Source organism: Hesperophylax consimilis, chromosome 7 (assembly GCF_061612785.1).
Source record: "Hesperophylax consimilis isolate HC1 chromosome 7, BYU_Hcon_1.0, whole genome shotgun sequence".
Taxonomy (NCBI): Eukaryota; Metazoa; Arthropoda; class Insecta; order Trichoptera; family Limnephilidae; genus Hesperophylax; species Hesperophylax consimilis.
The window spans coordinates 12,823,986-12,842,273 of NC_142842.1; the positions used below are offsets into that span (position 1 = coordinate 12,823,986).

Below are 18,288 nucleotides of genomic sequence, written 5' to 3' on the forward strand. Positions count from 1 at the left end.
AGGAATAATTCAGTGGCTATATCGATATCCGGAGACTTGACGAAGACGACAAAATGACCACACGTTGTCATTTTTCATTTGGTTGTTATGAGTTGGAAAAAAAACACCAAAAATGTCACCGAAGATCAAAACTTCATTGAAAGTTTTTGCTCAAAATAATTCGCTGGTTACAGTGAGTCCAGTACGTCTATTAACACCTTGTATAATAATAATATTTGAGTTATTTGCATAGCGTCGTTTTTGTGAAAAATCAAATTTAAATGCATGAACTTCAACCTTTACTAGTAGTAGATATTATCTGGACATTAGGTGGTATTATTTTTTTAATACCTGCTTACTACTTACCTTCGCTTCAACTATTAAAAAAACATTATGCACCTTTTTATTTAAATCTCTTTTTATGCGATTCTCTGGCTCCCGAGGATAGGCAAATTACATAGCATGACATTTCAGCATTAGCTTGTAGTATTAGGCTCGAATTCAACCAGGACGCTTTTTCGGTTCATGGCATCTATTTTTATTTGCGAAGTCAGTCAGCTAAAAAGATGTCTACATATTCTGTAAATGGAGAGTTCTGTTTTGATTGAACGTTTGTTGAAAAACTCTTATTATTATTAGTCGCGGGAAGATAAAACGACAGATTTAATTTTGATTCTTTAATATAAAATAAATATTATAAGTCTTATAAGTATCGTAATCAGAGTTAAAACATAATACTCACATATGCATTGCTTGCACACATGTTCATCATGCATCACAATCTAAACCTGTTATTCTACTTCAGAATATCAAAAATAGTGTACACTCATTGTTGCTTTTCAAATCAGTGTGGAAAATAAAATATTTTCTTAAGTACCTACCTGCCGAAATCGAAAAAATATCAATGTTTATTACTGGACGGTGCTATAAAAATTGTCCTATAATTGAATGAGCGTAGCCTGCTTAAACTCAACCGTTTTGCACTTCGTCTGTCTGTAAATGTGTTTCTATGTTCCGTTTCCGTTTCAAGATGGTGGCCGCTTTAATGGCTCAGAAAATATTATTTTTTAATTGTTAAATCGTCGTGTTTATATGGACTTTCTTATTCGAATTTTTTCAATATTATTGTACATAAATGCCCGAAGAAGGTTTTAAAAAAAGAATTGTCATTGAGATGATGTTTTATCGGACAAATTGTATAATTCCTCATTTGAAATTCAAAAAAATGTTACATTAAATATTGGTTTTATAATTAAGGAGGTAGGTATTTAAGTATCTACCTACAAATCTTATGATTACAGAGAAAATTATGGTTTTGAACGTTGTTGAACGCGCGGTCTACTGTTCGACGAATAAAAGTCATAATAATAATAAAGATATGCGAATACAAGTAGGTACCTGCCTTGTGGGGCGAACACCCTGCATAGTTTATGAATGTGAAACTCTGGAAGCAAATTGCACGTGAAGTTTTTGCCATAAATTATTTCTTGCAAGCCATGGAAAGTTGTGGCTTCCAGTTAAAATCGATAAACGGCCTACAAACAGTACTTACCTGGTTACAATCCATCCTCGCTGTTCTACGGAACATGTTATTTCCTTCAATACTGGTGAATGCGGGCGGGTTTATTTTTATCATTTGTCTCTCGTATGTTTATATCGTGGGTATTGTATGCCTAGCACTTATACGGGTAATATGTTGAAATTATGTCCCTATGCCAGCTGTTTATTTTAATGGTCAAAATCAATTCTTACCTTGAATACAAACACTTGTGTATGATATAATATAATCTTTATAAGTTTAATCACTAATTTAATACACCATTTTAATTTTATTTAATTACGAAAATATAAGATGTTAACATGATATTACTACTAGGGAATAAAATAATTAAACTGATGTTTCAACTTCTAAACTAGGTTTTGAAACCTAAGCCCATGAGAGAAAGGTTTCTGAACCATCTCTAACATAAAAATACACGATGTTTGACTGTTTGAAACTACGAGCCGTGAATTTTCAGTTTCTGGTTGTTGGAATCTTAAAGCCATTAATTTTCAGTTTCTAACTATTTCAATCTTAAAGCCATTCATTTTCAGTTTCTGGCTGTTTGAATCTTAAAGCCATTAATTTTCAGTATCGGTTTGAACCTAAAGCCATGAGTTTCCGATTTCTGATTGCTGGAAACTACAAGCCGTACATTTTCAGTTTCTGGCTGTGTGAATCTTAAAGCCACTAATTTTCAATTTATAATAGTTTGATTCTTAAAGCCATTCATTCATTTTCACTTTCTGTTCGAACCTAAAGCCACGAATTTCCAGTTACTGGCTGATTGAGGATGGTGAGGTTTCAGTTATTATAATACATATTTTTATTCTACATAAAAGACGTGAACTAAAATTGGCAATTCATTGCTCCACTTACAAATAAACACCATCTCAAAAACTCGTTCGATTGTTTGTTTTCTTAGTATAACAAAATTATTAACGATTTTTTTCAATAGGCTCACTATGGGATCGCATGGGAAAATGCCATCAAAGCGAAACGTAACTTCTGTGCTTTTGTTTTGCCAGAAGGCGTGAGTTTTTTTAATTTGTAGGAACTCAACTAAATTTAAGTATTGCATTTCTGTTATCTAAGCTTTATTATTTATTATTATAATTTTTTTTAAGTTAATTTGCTTCTGCATCAAATGAAGATAAAATATTGGCTAAATTTAATAGTTTTCACTATACCTGATCAGTTATGTGACACTTAATTACTGTAATAGGTTTAGTAAAACTTTACAGAAGTGATTTATTACGTAAAATCTATTGAATAACGTGATTATTACCACGATTCAAAATTGATAAATGTGCACGTTGGCTTAAAAATGTGGTAATGCACACATTGCTCACGCGTATTCTCTTATCTTAAATAATATAAAAAGAGTTCAGCACAAATTTCTTAAGTACGTAAATTTTAAGCTCGGAATTCCTATTGATTACATTAATGATGTCAGTTTGATGAATCAATTGCATCTAATAACACTGTCTGACAGGAGAATTATTTCAGACCTGGTTGTGTTACACAGAGTCATTAACAACTTAATTGATAGTCCTGCCATCCTTGCCACTATTAAACTACATGTGCCGACTAGGAATACAAGACATATTATAATATTCTTCTGTAATACATACTCGACCAACTATCAGACACACTCACTGACCAATAGGATGCATGATCTGGGCAATAAGTATGGGGGTGCTATTGATTTATTTATTGACTCCATATATAGAATTAAGCATAATCTACACCAACACTTTGTTGAATCCTACAAATTAGAGTAGCGTTGGTAAATTAGTTTCAATGATTTGTCTTATATGTAATGTTGTTTTAATTTCTTTTTTACTTTATGTTACTCTTACGTTTTACTAATATTGTTTCATTTTTTTTAAATATTTTCTCATTATACTTGTAATCACAATTTTACAAGTGTGTATTTTGTACCTTCTTTAAAATGGATTACATCTATTTACTGTCAATATCTCCTGTATAATACATATTCTCCTATGTACACTGCATCATGTATCACTTTTATGTATAAGCCTTTTTAGGCGTATATATAAATATAAATAAATAAATCTTTTGAGCAGATAGAACCTTTTTCTAAGGGTAAGATTGTGAGTTGATATTGATAATTAAATAATTGATCTATATCAGATATCAAAACACGTTTTATTCCCCTTATCATTTTTGGGTTGAAGATCTATCGCATCGTCCTGTGCTACTTCAGCTGCGTCCGTCTAGTCCACAACAAACACAGCCTCTAGTAGCACAATCTCTGTTGTTGTTTGAGTTGTGACCAAGCCCTCTCAATGGCAACTATCTATATAAAAAAATATGTATAATCTAACTAGTTGTCTAATGATGAATACTTGGAGCAGGTGGATGAGTTTGTGTGTTTTGGAAGTATATTTTATGGCAGGCTGACAGAGATATTCAAAGAAAAGTAAAGCGGGAAACTCCATTAATGGGGGACAAATTGTACAAAGAAGCGAAACTAGTAGTTCACAATGGAGTGCTGATACCTACCCTGATGTGTGAAGACGTAGAACTTGTATAGAAAGGATACTGATGCTGCAGAAATGAGATTCCTGAGCCGTATGTGTGTAAAACTATGTATTATCGTGTGAGAAATGTGGAGATTTGCAAAGAATGCAAGGCTGATGTAAGCGTAATGAGAATTATTAAGAAAGGGACGCTTAGATTGTTTGGGCATTTCAAGGAAATGAAAGAATAAAGGAGTGTAAGGTGAATACAATATGCCACAAATGTGAATTGTAAAAGAAATCGGAGATGCCCGAGGAAGACATGGGACTCTCAAGTTAACCAAATAACCCTTATGGAGAAAATTTACGGATATAAAATATTACTCATTTATTAAAAATCTCTTTAAATCATTCGTATTACAGTTAAAAACAGGACTGCTAGCCTTTACCGATTGAATTGACAGGTTTCCTTATAAACAACACGAATAATAATTTCCTTATAACACGAATGTGTTAAAGCGATGTCGGAACACGTGTTCATAAATTTTTTAATATTTTTGCATTTCGTCATTGTACGTTTACTATCAGGACAAACGCGGGTGCATGAACACATGTTCCGATATATTATGAATGTACTAAAAGTTTATTAGGAAACGGCATGGTATCCCAGAGTTTTAATAAATCGGCAAGACTCATTTTTCTCCGTGCATACAGAGAAGACTAGCTTTATTATGTTGGTACATCTTATATGCAAAATGATTACTACGTACATTGTAACATATTTTCTGTAAATTATGTAATGTTTTAAAAATATTTCTATCTTTAATCTCTAAATAGTATAAAACAAAGTCGCCATCCGCGTCGGCCTGTTTGTGCGCTTAGTTCTTCTAAACTATGCAAAGGATTTTGATGGGGTCTTCACTATAATTTTGAGAATTTCTCCCGGAAGGTTGATTTATAAATATAATTCATAGAAATTTAAAAAAAAAATGTAATCAAGTCGTAAAAAAAATATTTTTGGGCGCTTACATTGTTAACGCTGGCTAAACCTTATGAGATACATCAAAATAATGTAGTACGGAATTGTATATCTTAAAAAGGCCTACAGAAAAATTCATGATGACATATGTCTATCTCCTAAGGAATCCCAGCAATGCCTGGTACACGTCAGCTAGTATAATTATCTATAATAAAAAAATGCTTGAGTCGGGCCATTTCAAAAGTTAGAATAACAGAATAGTATGTATGAGATAATGTATGAATGTTAATGAAGCGAGGAGTGTGTGCCCAGACAGAGTTTGGTGGTGCTTTCTCTTTCTTGCCTACCCCTGAGGGGAAACGGCGTGACTCTTAGTTGGTTAGTTACGGATTAACGTATAAAACGTACTGAAATAAAATAGAACAATTACAAATCCGTTTCCTAAAATTGATATCAGGCAAAAAAAAATACAATTACGTGAAGGCGATTATAAAAAAATGTTCTCTTTGTGTAATGTGCTCTCTGTACATAGTAGGTTAGATTACCAACTAACGCTAGATGAATTCTGGATCACAGAAAACAAAAAACCTGTAAACCATAACTATCCTACTAGGCATAGAGAAGCACAAATGTTTATTATTAAAATATCGCAAAATTTATACGGAGATAGAACAAAAATACATAAAATTCCGGAATTATTTAACGCATTACCGGAAGAAATTAAAAATGAGACATCTTATTCAAAAATCAAAACGAAAATTAGATCGTTCTACTTCCGTGAAACATGAAAACAAATAATATTGTGGATAAATCCTAGATCTGTGGAAACCAAATTATATCAAAAACAAATAATATTGTGAAAAATACCTAGAACTGTTAACCATTGTTAAAAATAAAACATTTACTATCGTACATTGTGATCATAAGCATTATAATAATTAGTAAGTATTTTTATATTAGATATATGCCTACTAAGTAAATATTATGTATTACGCATCAAGAAATCAAGTTGAGATTTAAATATATTATTATAAGCAAATAAATAGGAAAAGTGAGAGATTTCTTACAATCAAACTGATTGATCAGTTTTGTAGGATTTAAATAAGATAAAAAATAAAGATAGTTTACCGGATGAAAACATTTTAAAATCCACTCAAATGCTCCCTTTCCCGAGCAAGATATTTCCGTAACTCACGTTATCCAATACGAGGGGTGGTGTCCAACGAGTTTATAGCATGTTGGCTTCTGTGCTTGATTTTGGTGTGCTTTGTGCTTGGTGTTGGTGTGCCTTGTTGTTGGTAGTACGTTTCAGGCCACCTAAATTAGACTTATTCGCGAATTTAACAAGCAATATATTATCCTTCGCGGTCAATGAGTAAGGCTCTCGATTATCAATCAGGAGGTCTTGGGGGTTAAAGCTCGGCGTACGCAAGTAAACTTTATTTGTTTTGTTATCATTCATTTAATAATTTTACAGTATATTTATATATTGTAGTATCGGCCAGGTATAAAACCACCATTCAGAATTTGAATATTTCTTGAAAAAGCTTTAAGGCAATGCCCTACGTAGTAATGCAAAATCATGTGTTTTTGGTTTGAAAATTTGGTCGCCTAGAAATGTTTCAGATGCTTTAAATAAATACCGCGAGTATAATACATCTTGGCCTTTGAAATAATCGAGTATTTTTTACATAAGTCTTTTTGTGAGCCCAGAAAAAAATAATTTATAAGGCCCATGAAAACTGCTTTAAAGTTCAAAATTTCCTACTTACGGAACAATTTTTGGTTATGGTTTTATTGTATAATGTGGCAAATTAAGTTATTTATAAAATGATCGGAAAACATTTAAATATTTATGCCTGAACATACACAAAATAAAATAAAAGGCCCTTTTTGGCCAAGTTTTTTTCTTGCCTAAATCAAAACAGCTGGATGGTGTTAAGCGGGAATTTAAGCCTTATCGCCATCTACGTAAAGAGTGTTATTGATGGCGGCTCGATTCAAAATATTACACGACGTAGTGCATCGCCTTAACCGTGTTTGGTGATCAGATCTGAATAGCTAGGTACTTTCCCAACTTTCTCTTTCCCATTCCCCTCCCCACTAACTTCAGCCTCACATCCCCCAATTGGAGATGCTATAGCCTCACTGGCTCCAGACGGTTGGGAGCAGTTGAGACTTCAATGAAGAATTCACGTTAAAAAACTGCTCTTTTCATGTACATGACTTTTTGGATCAGATTAATATAATAGTAGGATATAGTGCCTACTTAATATTGTATAATTATAGGAAACCATGTTAAGACATACCGACACAGGCATATTAGGTATATTAATATAATGAGCGTATACTAAATAATACAAGTAAGTTCATTTGAAGGACATACCTGTTTTTTTTTGTTGTTATTTGTTTTTGGGGTGTTATGCCGTGTTGCGCTAACTCCTTCTTTAACCAAGGTTTCGGACAGCATTGCAGTGTCCATCAACAGGGCAGATGTGTTATTTTTATGTGTTATTTTTTTGGCCGTGAAAATCTTAAATCATATTTGAAATACCTGGTTTTAATTATTCGTTTAATGTATTGTATTGCTTAGTAATCAAAAATACAAATTTTGGCCATAGGTCTGTGATTGTAATTCTAATTCAATGAACTCGGATTTTTTAAATATTTAAGTGTCATTTTCAAAATTGGAACTGATGTGTGAATAATTCAGACAATCGATAAAGCACCTACTTATAGGATAAAATTTTAATAACCAAAAAAATTTGGATTACATAATTAGAATTATAATATCCCGTGATTTAAACGTGTTTACGTTAACTTTAGGAATTATATTAATTTCATACTAACCACATGTATAACTTAGGACGGGTTGTTTCGGAGAATTTGAACAATTCTTCAAATTTCAAAGTTAATTTTAAAGTTATGTGAAAGTTCTTTTCAAGTTCCGTTATGATTTAAGTTCTGTCAAGTAACTGGCCTATAATGATATAATAACAGAAATTGAATAGAACATTCGCCGGAACTCGCAAAAAATTAACGTTAAAATTTGATGAAATGTTTAAATTCTATGAAACAACCCGTCCATTGTGAAGTTCATTATTTTGAAAAATCTTTTAATTTTTTAAAAATAAATCTATTTATGGGAACTTTTGTTTTCGTTAGTGAATTAATGCAAATCTTGTAAGTAGAAATGAACCCGATTGATGACATCCGATAGAGCTGAAACTTAGCAGGTAGACTCGTTGTCGATGACAATGCATTCTATCAAATTTTGGTGAAAATCACGCATACACAAGCAGATATACATATAATTCTCTGAAATCTAATGACACTACAGCAGTTAATATACTAAAAAAATGTCGGTCCTACCCAACTAGGATTTGGCTAAGTTTTTAAGAAATTTTTAATTGGTTGATTTTTTTACCATAACATTATTTATGATTACCATAAGTTTATACTCGTATATTACACGCTAATCTTATATAAAATATATCAAGTAATCTGTCTTGTATATACACGGTGTCTGGAAACTCGTAGTACAAGCGAGAAACTGGAGAATCTACACCACATGGGGAACCCAAAAAAACATAAAGTTTTTTGATTTGAGCATTTTCAAAAAAAAAAAAAACCAAAAAAATATATTTTTCGGCTATTTTAGGGTTAAAGTTTTTTCTGGTGTTTAGGGTTGAATAACAGATGTTTTAACCCTGCAGAGCAGAAATATTTTATGATTACACCGGGTTAAATGAAGGGTGATTTCAAAATAATGCTTCAAATCCGAGTTTCTTCATTTGTTTTACTTTCAAATAGTTTTGATTAGTTGGGTACTTTGATCTTCAGTAATAATTTATAAGAATTTGATTAAAAAAAAAAAAAAAAAAAAAAATCAACTTCAAACTCGATTTACTCGATAACGAAAGCTCAAATAAAAAAAAATATACTACAAAATCGACTCCAAATGTGATGTAGATTCACCAGTTTCCCGCTTGTACTACGAGTTTCCGGACACCGTGTATAAATAAAAATTTAAATGTTCGTTTGTTCAAAATCCTAAATCTCCGAATGATCTTCATCGATTGCTTTGATATGTTGCATTAGAATACTCGTGTGTATTAAAATACCTATATTATATACATGTCATCTGTGACAGGTAAAAACATGTGTTTTTAACAGTGCCATTTGTTGGACGTAAACGCAACACGGGCTATTATTTCTCTATCTGCACAGATAGACTGAGCAACAACAACGCGTGGCGGGGTACAGCTAGTATTCTAAAATATATTTAAGGATGGTAGGTATAATGTACTATCCTTTAAAAAATTTAAAGAATAATAATTATTACTTCAAATCTATCCGAAATCATAATAGCAAAATTATACCTACGTGAAATTCAAACAAAGCTTAGCTTTTAAAATAATAACATGGTTGAATTTTATTCCGTTTAATTATTTTCAAATTAAAATAAAATGTTAATCAATACAATAATGTTACAGGTTTTGAAATAAAGACATATTATATCATTTTAGAAAAATGATAATAACATTCAAATGTGAAATATATATATAAAAACACAAAAAAAGTTGAAAAAAGAAGATTTGAAAGGCCTTCTCCTGTTTTTCTTTTAATGCTTTCAATTTCATTGTTTGAATGTTTTTATAAATTATATATGTGACCTAGTTGCCGTCGTCTGGGTCCCACACAGTGAGTTCAATTCCTCGTCTGGCAAGTCCTCCATCACGACACAAGCAAGATTTTTCGCTTACTGTGGTAGTAGTAGAAGATTTACAAATATTTTCAGGTTTGTCTTTAAAAAAATATGTTTCAAATAATTAATATTAATAATTATTATTACTGGACATTATCATAGTCCCACTAGCTCCTGGCAGCTGGGACTTTTATGGGGTATTCACATTAAAAAAATATATGCCGCTTTGTGATTGTTGCAAAGTTTCTTACAGCGCAATCGGAAAGATACAATCTCTAATCCCTAATAGAATAAATATACATTTAAAAGACGCTAATCTCTAATCCCTAATAGAATAAATATACATTTAAAAGACGCTAATATCTAATCCCTAATAGAATAAATATACATTTAAAAGACGCTACATGTTACGAGTACCTCGGATAGGTTTCTTTTAATCAAAATAAATCACTTGTTCAGTTATTGTTTTTTTAATAAAGCAACATTCTAAACACAAAAAAAACTTACAAAATTGAACATAAACAATGTCAAAGCTTTCTAATATGTTCTTACCGTAATTTGTTATCCTTAAATATTTTATTATTCAGGAACTTTTTCTTTAACTTTTTTTAAGGTTATACCCATCAATATAATATATCATTGAAAAAGAAGATAATACTAACAAATTTAAACGAAACATGAAATAGAACAAGACACAGAAAACTTTAAAAATATAACGGTCACCTAGGAGTCGAACCCCGGATACATTGTCTTATCGGTACAGCGTCTTAACCACTCGACCATTGGAACCTAATTATAAAAGTGATATTTGACGATCTAATATTATAATATCATTGTGTGTTCTAATTTATAATATGTACAATTCACCGCGGCGTGGGACATTCGGATTCGGGCGCAGTCCTTATGTAGATGGCGATAAGGTTGAAATTCCCGCTTAACACTACAGGCCTGTTTTGATTTATTTTGTGAAGTTCATGCACAAATATTAAAATATTTACCAATTATTTTCAAAGGAAATTAATTTGCCACATGACATTTTGCAATTAAAGCACTTTTTATAGGCCTGATACTTTTTACGAGCTTATAAAAAGAATTATCAAAATAAATTCTCAATTATTTCAAAGGCCAAGTATTCAATTAAATGATTTAAAATATTTCTAAGCGATTAAATAAACAAGCCAGAAACACATGATTTTGCGTCACTTCACATAAATCTACAGATGGACATTGCCATAATGTTAGATATCCCCAAAGATGACATAGGTCTGTAGGGAAATTGTTCCCGTCAGGGCCTCCTGTAATAAAAATAATACTAAACCTTAATAAGCAGATATATTTTATTATTTCCAGATATTTATAGATGGGTACCTAGTACCACTCTCAATAGATTGTGTTTTAATGTAATTACGGAATCTAGATTGCACGATAATGGTATAAACATTAGTTCGTCACTTGACTTGTTCGAAACGTAGAACTTTCCTGGGAAAATAAACATCTTTCAAGCAACGATGGCAAGAATAATAATTGGCATTAGCAATTAAACATTTACCGTTTCGTGTCCGAGTATTAAAGCCTTGAACAATGGGAATATCACTTTGTCTATTGATTTTCTTTGTCAGGTTATTATAACTTTGGCAGTTGGACGAGCAGGTGAACTCGTTTTATTTATTACCTGGTCGCCGACATGTTTCTCGAATTATTTATTCGAGAATTCGATCGCTCCTTTATCGGGGGAAACATTAATTTGGCATTAGCATGTTTTCTACGTTCTACGTGGAGCTGAAAGATAAATTCCTACGCGTGTTTGATCAATCGCTTTAACGATGAGACGATAAGCAATCAATTTTGATAAACTAAAGGCAGGTAGTTATAGTATGCTTACTAACGCGTGATACCTCTATTCTACAAATTATTCCATAAACAAAGCTTTATAAATTTGTAAATAATGATAATTATTAATGTTTTCATTATACCTTTATTAATAAGCACCTATACCTGTTATTGTTTTTGGATTAGCCACCACTAGTTATGTATAGAAAAGCAATCACGCGGAAGACCTACTCCATACGTGATTTCCTAAATAATAAATAAGTACGTAGATACCTAGTACCTACTCAAAATAGTCGACTTATACGTATAACTGAGTATTAAGTATCTATGCCGTAGATCAAAAAAGTTCTAAAAATCACATTTGTTGTGTTTTTCTTTGCCCCGTCATTATTGTAAAGAACTGTTGATAATTGACATGAAGCTACAGTAGGGACTATTTGAAAATAAACTGTATGAGGAAAATGCATAGCTGAGTGACAACAGAATTTATCTCATCTTTTGTCTCTCCTGAACAAGTTTCCCAATGAATTAGCAGACGACATATTACTTACTTAAGTACCTACTGATCTTTAAAAATTTTGTGGCTGCTTTAAGGGCAATAAATTCCTACTTGAGATTCTAGGCTACGAATGTATCCTACCTATACCTTTCTCCAGGGGATAGCCCCGAATACGTAGGTACTGGCCTACTGAAAACTTTGTTATTGTTTGTCTTTATTTTATGTTCGATGCAATATAGGTTTTTGCTGGAGAGAGTGTATAGAGTTTTCTAATGAGAGGTGTTATTTTGATATTCAATCGTAAAAGATCAATGGTTTCGTTCCTTGTGTGGCACGTAGCGCCGTCTTGTTGAAAGTAAACGTTGTCCAGATCAATACCATCGAATTCCGGCCTTAAAAAATCATTAATCATCTCTCGATAGCGCAATCCAGTCACCGTAACTGTTGCTCCAGCCCGATTTTCGAAAAAAGTAAGGTCCAATGACTCCGCCGGACAATAAACCGCACCAAACAGTCACACGTTGAGGATAAAAAGACTTTTCAACAATAACTCTTGGGTTTTCCGAGACCCAGATGCGACAATTTTGCTTGTTGACGAAGCCACCGAGGTAGAAATGGGCCTCATCACTCAAGATGATTTGCATTTGATTCACTCAAGTGAATTTTAATAATTTCAATGCGTTGTTGAAGCGTGTATCGTTCCATTTTTATTAATGGCGTAGTTTATACTTGTCAAATGTTAAAAAAATGACAGCTTTAAAAGTAACATCTACCGAAATAACGGGCTATTCAAAATAACACCTCTTATTGGAAAACCCTGTATTTATGTAAATAAAACTTCTTTTTTTTTTGGCTCAGCTCTCACCATGACGAGATGATCCGCGGGCCGCCATGAACCGGTACATCACACTGAACCAGCTGGGGGACGGCACGTACGGGAGCGTGGTGCTCGGCCAGAGAAGAGATACGGGGGAGAAGGTGGCCATCAAGAGGATGAAAAGGAAGTACTACTCCTGGGACGAGGCCATGAGCCTGAGGGAGGTCAAGGTAAGCGAGGCACAATTCATATACGGACAAGGTCAGATGAACTGTAGAACAAGGACGCAATCGATATTGGTAAATCAGCTCTGCCTGTGTCATTTAATAATAATAATAATTATTATTATTGGATTATTTGTATAGCGCCTTTTTCGTGAGAAAATCACCTCAAGGGCGCTTAACAGCTTTTTTTTAATAATAGAAGATGCAATATAATAAAATAATACATAACAATCTCAATTAACTAATGACAATTCCCGGTTAGTGGAGAATTGTTCTCGAGTCTAACTGGGTAGTTAGTCAATTTACAACTTTTTTTTTTTTTATTCTTTTTTTTATGTTCTCCCATAATAGGCAATTGCTTGTTTGTATGGGATAAGGTATTATTTGTTTAGCATTTTTGATTTTTTTAATATGTATATATTTTTTTTTTATTATTTTTCGGAATAACTTATTGAGTAAAACCTCAAATTATAATATTTAAATATTGAAGACAATATTAGTGATTCTTAAACGCAAATCTGAAACAGAAAAATCAGAAAAGGAAACGGTCACATCTGGGACTCGAACCCAGGACCCTTGTCTTTCCGGGACAATGCTCTAATGTTCGAGTCCCAGATGTGACCGTTTCCTTTTCTGATTTTTCTGTTTCAGATTTGCGTTTAAGAATCACTAATATTGTCTTCAATATTTAAATTTTTTTTTATTAATTTAATTTTTTTTTAGGTAAGATTTTCAGTATGTTTTTTTAATTGTGTTTTGAATTCTTTGAATTTATCATTGTGATCTTATATTTTTTGGTTTCTTATATTTATGCATATAATTTATTCATATCACTTAGACTCTTAACTTAGTAATTTTGGCTTATAACTTAGTTTCATTGCTAGTGACTTATAACCATTAAGAACCAAACCAAACAGAAAAAAGCTTAAGTTACAAAAAACATCTAAGATTGACGTCTTCTGACTATTTGCCTATTTTTTCACGAAAAAAAGATTTTACACTGACAAAAAAATGAATTAAGTAATATAATATTGTTAGTATTTACGTGACCGAGAATAAATTCCAAGCTTTTAACTCTGCTGTAACCACTTATCCAGTAAACAATAATGTTCGGATCATTTCTACAGCGCCGTTTTTGTGATAAGATCACTTCAAAGGCGCTTTACAACTTAATTTATACATTTAACCTATCACCAGGGCAGGCCCTATTGCACCGTTCAGACGTGGCGATTTTAGTTGATCAACTCTCTGGTGAATGACATTTCTCAAAATTTTAGAAAAATAACCATTGGTTCAACTTAATTACCGACCACAAGAAACAACTATTTATTTCGGGGACACGGTAAAGATGCATTAAAGTTCCATTTTTTCTCAATCGCCTTCTGAGTTAATTTTGAAGGTTAGGAAACACGCTTAAATTCTTTAAATAACCCACACAAATAACCTATTTTGTACACATATTTCCATCTGCCCCGACTTTAATTTTTGTTTCCAGTAGTAATTAATTTCAAATCAAATAATGTTTTTTTAAATAAATGTGTATGAATGAATTCGACAAATTTATCGAATTGTTTATCCGAATTTCGTAAATGTTTTCGATACCCTTCAGTATCTTCTAATATCGTAATGCTATCTCTCTCAAAATAAGGTATGAGGTCTATATTGTGCGGTAGTATATATACTAGGATAAAAATAATACAACGCCCACTCAATATTTTAAGTGTGTGGCAATGTTTGGTCTATAATACCCTAGTATTTATGTACAAGTTAAAAAATAAAATGTTACAAAAGTATATGTAAAAAAGTATTACTATTAATAGTACAGTCTATCGCTATTCTACGAGAAGCTGCAACGATTTTAGGTTTCCTAAACACAAATTTATCGGCAACACAAAACAATATTGATTATAAAGGTTTCTAAATGTTCGATGAACTCCCTTTAAATGTTAAGAAAGACAAAAGGCTTGCATTTTTTCGTGGGTTATGTCTCAACTGTTTTGAAGTCCAAATATTAGTACGTTGGTAATGGAATATATATATATATATATATATATGGTAGTTTTAGAATAGATCTACACTAGATATAAAATGTTAAATTTTATAACTAAATAAAATATACTTTAAAAAAATTGTATTAGATGCACATAATTCAATTCTTCCTAGAATCCATCTTCTAACCCTTATGTTTGTTCTGCAAAATGTTAAATTATGGAGACGCACGCACGAATAATTTCAATCAATATCGGTTCGAATTAAACTGAAACGTCCGAATGAAATCTTGTTCAATTTTTGTCGTTCAATAAAAGTCGTTCAACTAAAATCGCACCGACTGAACCCGGCATATGCGAGCGCAATTCGAACAGCCCTATGATCAGCCCTCAAAGACGCTGATAGTGCCTAACACCTAGCAGCCCTAACACATCACGCTTGTAATTATTTTTCATCAAAACTTCGCAACACAAAAATACAAATCATCCGAATGTTATTGGTTACTGTGATCACCTACGTACGCTTCTACCGGTTTTGACAAAGGGTGCCAAAATTTTACCACATAACTTATAATTTTTTTATCACATAACTTATAACTTCGTTTTATTACTTATAACTAAGATTACTAACTAGTTACTTACAAGTGACTCATATGTGCTAAATATGGACTTAAAACTATACATATAAAAATATTCTTAAAACTAGAGATTTATGAACATGCTTATTTGCATTTTCATTTTGTTTTTAAGTTATGATTACTGCCGTGCCGTCAGAGGATATTTTTAAAAATATATTACAAAAATGGTTTACGCATAAAAAATTGTTGCAACATTTTAATTTTTTTATTTTTATTGAAAGTTTTGATACATATTTACACGGTGGACAGTTATAGAAATAAAGTTACAATGATTGTGTATCGAAAAATCCCACAAAGGCAAAGCCTGTGTGTGGGTATTATAGTAATAATAATAATAATAATTAAATGAGTTGTATAGCGCCGTTTTTGTGCAAAATCACCTCAAGGGCGCTGGAACTAATTATTACGATTCTGTAGTAAGAATAAAAGAAATAAGTAGTACTTTTTCTTTGTTGATAAAAAATATTAAATTAACTTATAAAAGTATAAACAATAGATGAAATGATAACAAAAAATCACATCAAATTTTACATTAGCAGTGGAAGTTTTAGACCAGACATTAAAACGAGTAGACAAGGAGAAATATATCTAACCAAATAATGTACAATTTAAACAATCTTCATCGAGTTTTTAAATTATTTAATACATATCAGTTCCATATCTATTGAATAATAATTATATCATGATGTGAGGAAAAAGGCTGGGGTTTTTTACTGGCCATTGTTCAATCGGTTTAAAAAAGGTTGTAAAGGCTTTAAATGAAAATAATCTTACAACCTACAAGTTTAGTATGCTATTTCCTTTGTTCGAATAAAAGTTCTACTTTTAATAATAGCCTGCAAAAGTAAGTCATAAGAGACTAGACTGGTTCAGTGAAATAAATAACAATTTTCAATTTTGACGTTTCTCTACCGCTTTCAAGAGGGCAAAATAAAACATACTATACATGTGTTCGACTCACCGGATTTTACTTATTGAAAATGGTCTATAAAAGTTGAAACTTAAAAAATCGCATATTTTTTGGGTATCCCACTTTAAACGCCGATTCTCAGCCCGTATTTTGATCAAATTTTGATTAGCTGGGAAGCATGACGGACGTGTTTTTTTAAAGTTTGTCAGCAGATCACAATTTTTTCAAAAGATAAAACGGACCGATCAGTGTTTAACAGGGATATTGAAATATTAAACAATCAAAACGACACTGATCGGGGATTTGACGGTCATTAAACGTGACTAATTCTCATTTGAACAATATTAATATTTAATTTATAAGTTCACCTCCCCTTTCTTTGTTCTTTAAATCGATGGTAAACATGATGGCAAACATGCGACAAACATGCTAGCAAACATGATAACAAATATGATGACAAACATGATGGCAAACATGATGGCGAACATGCTTGAGAGAAAACAAACGATTTTTTACCACTCTATCGAATTTTGGCATATATTGTTTTGGTATAAGTTTGCAAAAACATTTTGAGCGATTGCTTGTCATAAAAAAAAAATAATGTTCGAGATTTACAGAACTGATGGGATAAACGGCGAAACGAAATTTAATTGGATTCATTGGTCAAACCGCAGTAAGCATTTCGTATATTTCCTAATTAATATTTTGAGGAACGATATTAATTATATAATAAGGTAAACGTTAACCACTTGATGATTAAATGGTATAGGATTAAAAATTAAAGAATCGCTTGAAATATTGCCTTCGTTAGTTTTGTTACGCAAGAAAAAATGTTATTTAACTATGATACATAAAATGATTTGTTTGTTATTATTTGTAAGAATGTGAAATACAAATAATAAATCGAACATTTAGATATCACAACTAGATAAGAGAATGACAAAATGACTATTTCATTTGGAATATTAGGTAGCTGCCTAGTTTCTAGATATCTTTTGTTGTTGTGGAAACATTTTCCAATAAATTCTCCCAGGTTTGGGTAAATCTAATGTCTGTCTCAATTATTTATCCATAAAAATTGTCCTTTGTGGATATTACATTAACCCTCGATCACTCGCTCGGTTTTTAGCCTCGTGAGCACTCGCGGGGCGTTGTGGCCACCCCACATACTCAAAGTACATTTTTATACATATATTATCAGTTAATGGAATTATACCAGCATTTTATTATTTAGTGTTGTATGACAAATGTAAATAAAAAACGTAAATTTTATAAATCAACTTTATTACTGTTCTACAAAACATTATAATAATCAGCCTTTTTAGTCATAATATTGAGATCTTTCCTCAAAGAACCAAAAAGAAAAACAACTTCTTAGTTTTTAACATAAACTTTCTCATTGAAAATCATAAATAATAGGGTTAATTAACAAAATCAAATAAAATTTTCTTATTTATCGTAACAAACCTAATTTTTATTTTATTTTTATTTAAGTTTTAATCCAGCAGGACTGGGAGGATAGTGCAATCCCAGTCTGCCATATTACATGAAATGCAGTAAAACAGGGAAACAATAAAATAAATTAAAAAATCATAAAAATGGAAATAAGATAAAACAAAGAGAAAAAAAAATATTAGGCAGGTACTTAAACATAAAATTAAAATATAAATCAAAAATAAAATAGTCATAT

The 18,288-nt window shown here is 31.6% G+C and overlaps 1 protein-coding gene across 1 annotated transcript in view; it reads left to right on the forward strand.

The window, feature by feature from the left end:
• The window catches only part of LOC149422328 (uncharacterized), a 54,649-nt gene that overhangs the window by 16,219 nt on the left and 20,142 nt on the right, over window positions 1-18,288 (forward strand). The window contains exon 2 of the mRNA XM_089633728.1: window positions 12,880-13,068. Coding sequence (XP_089489854.1) covers window positions 12,913-13,068 — 156 coding nt within the window. The 5' untranslated portion in view covers window positions 12,880-12,912. The remainder of the gene's footprint in view (window positions 1-12,879; window positions 13,069-18,288) is intronic.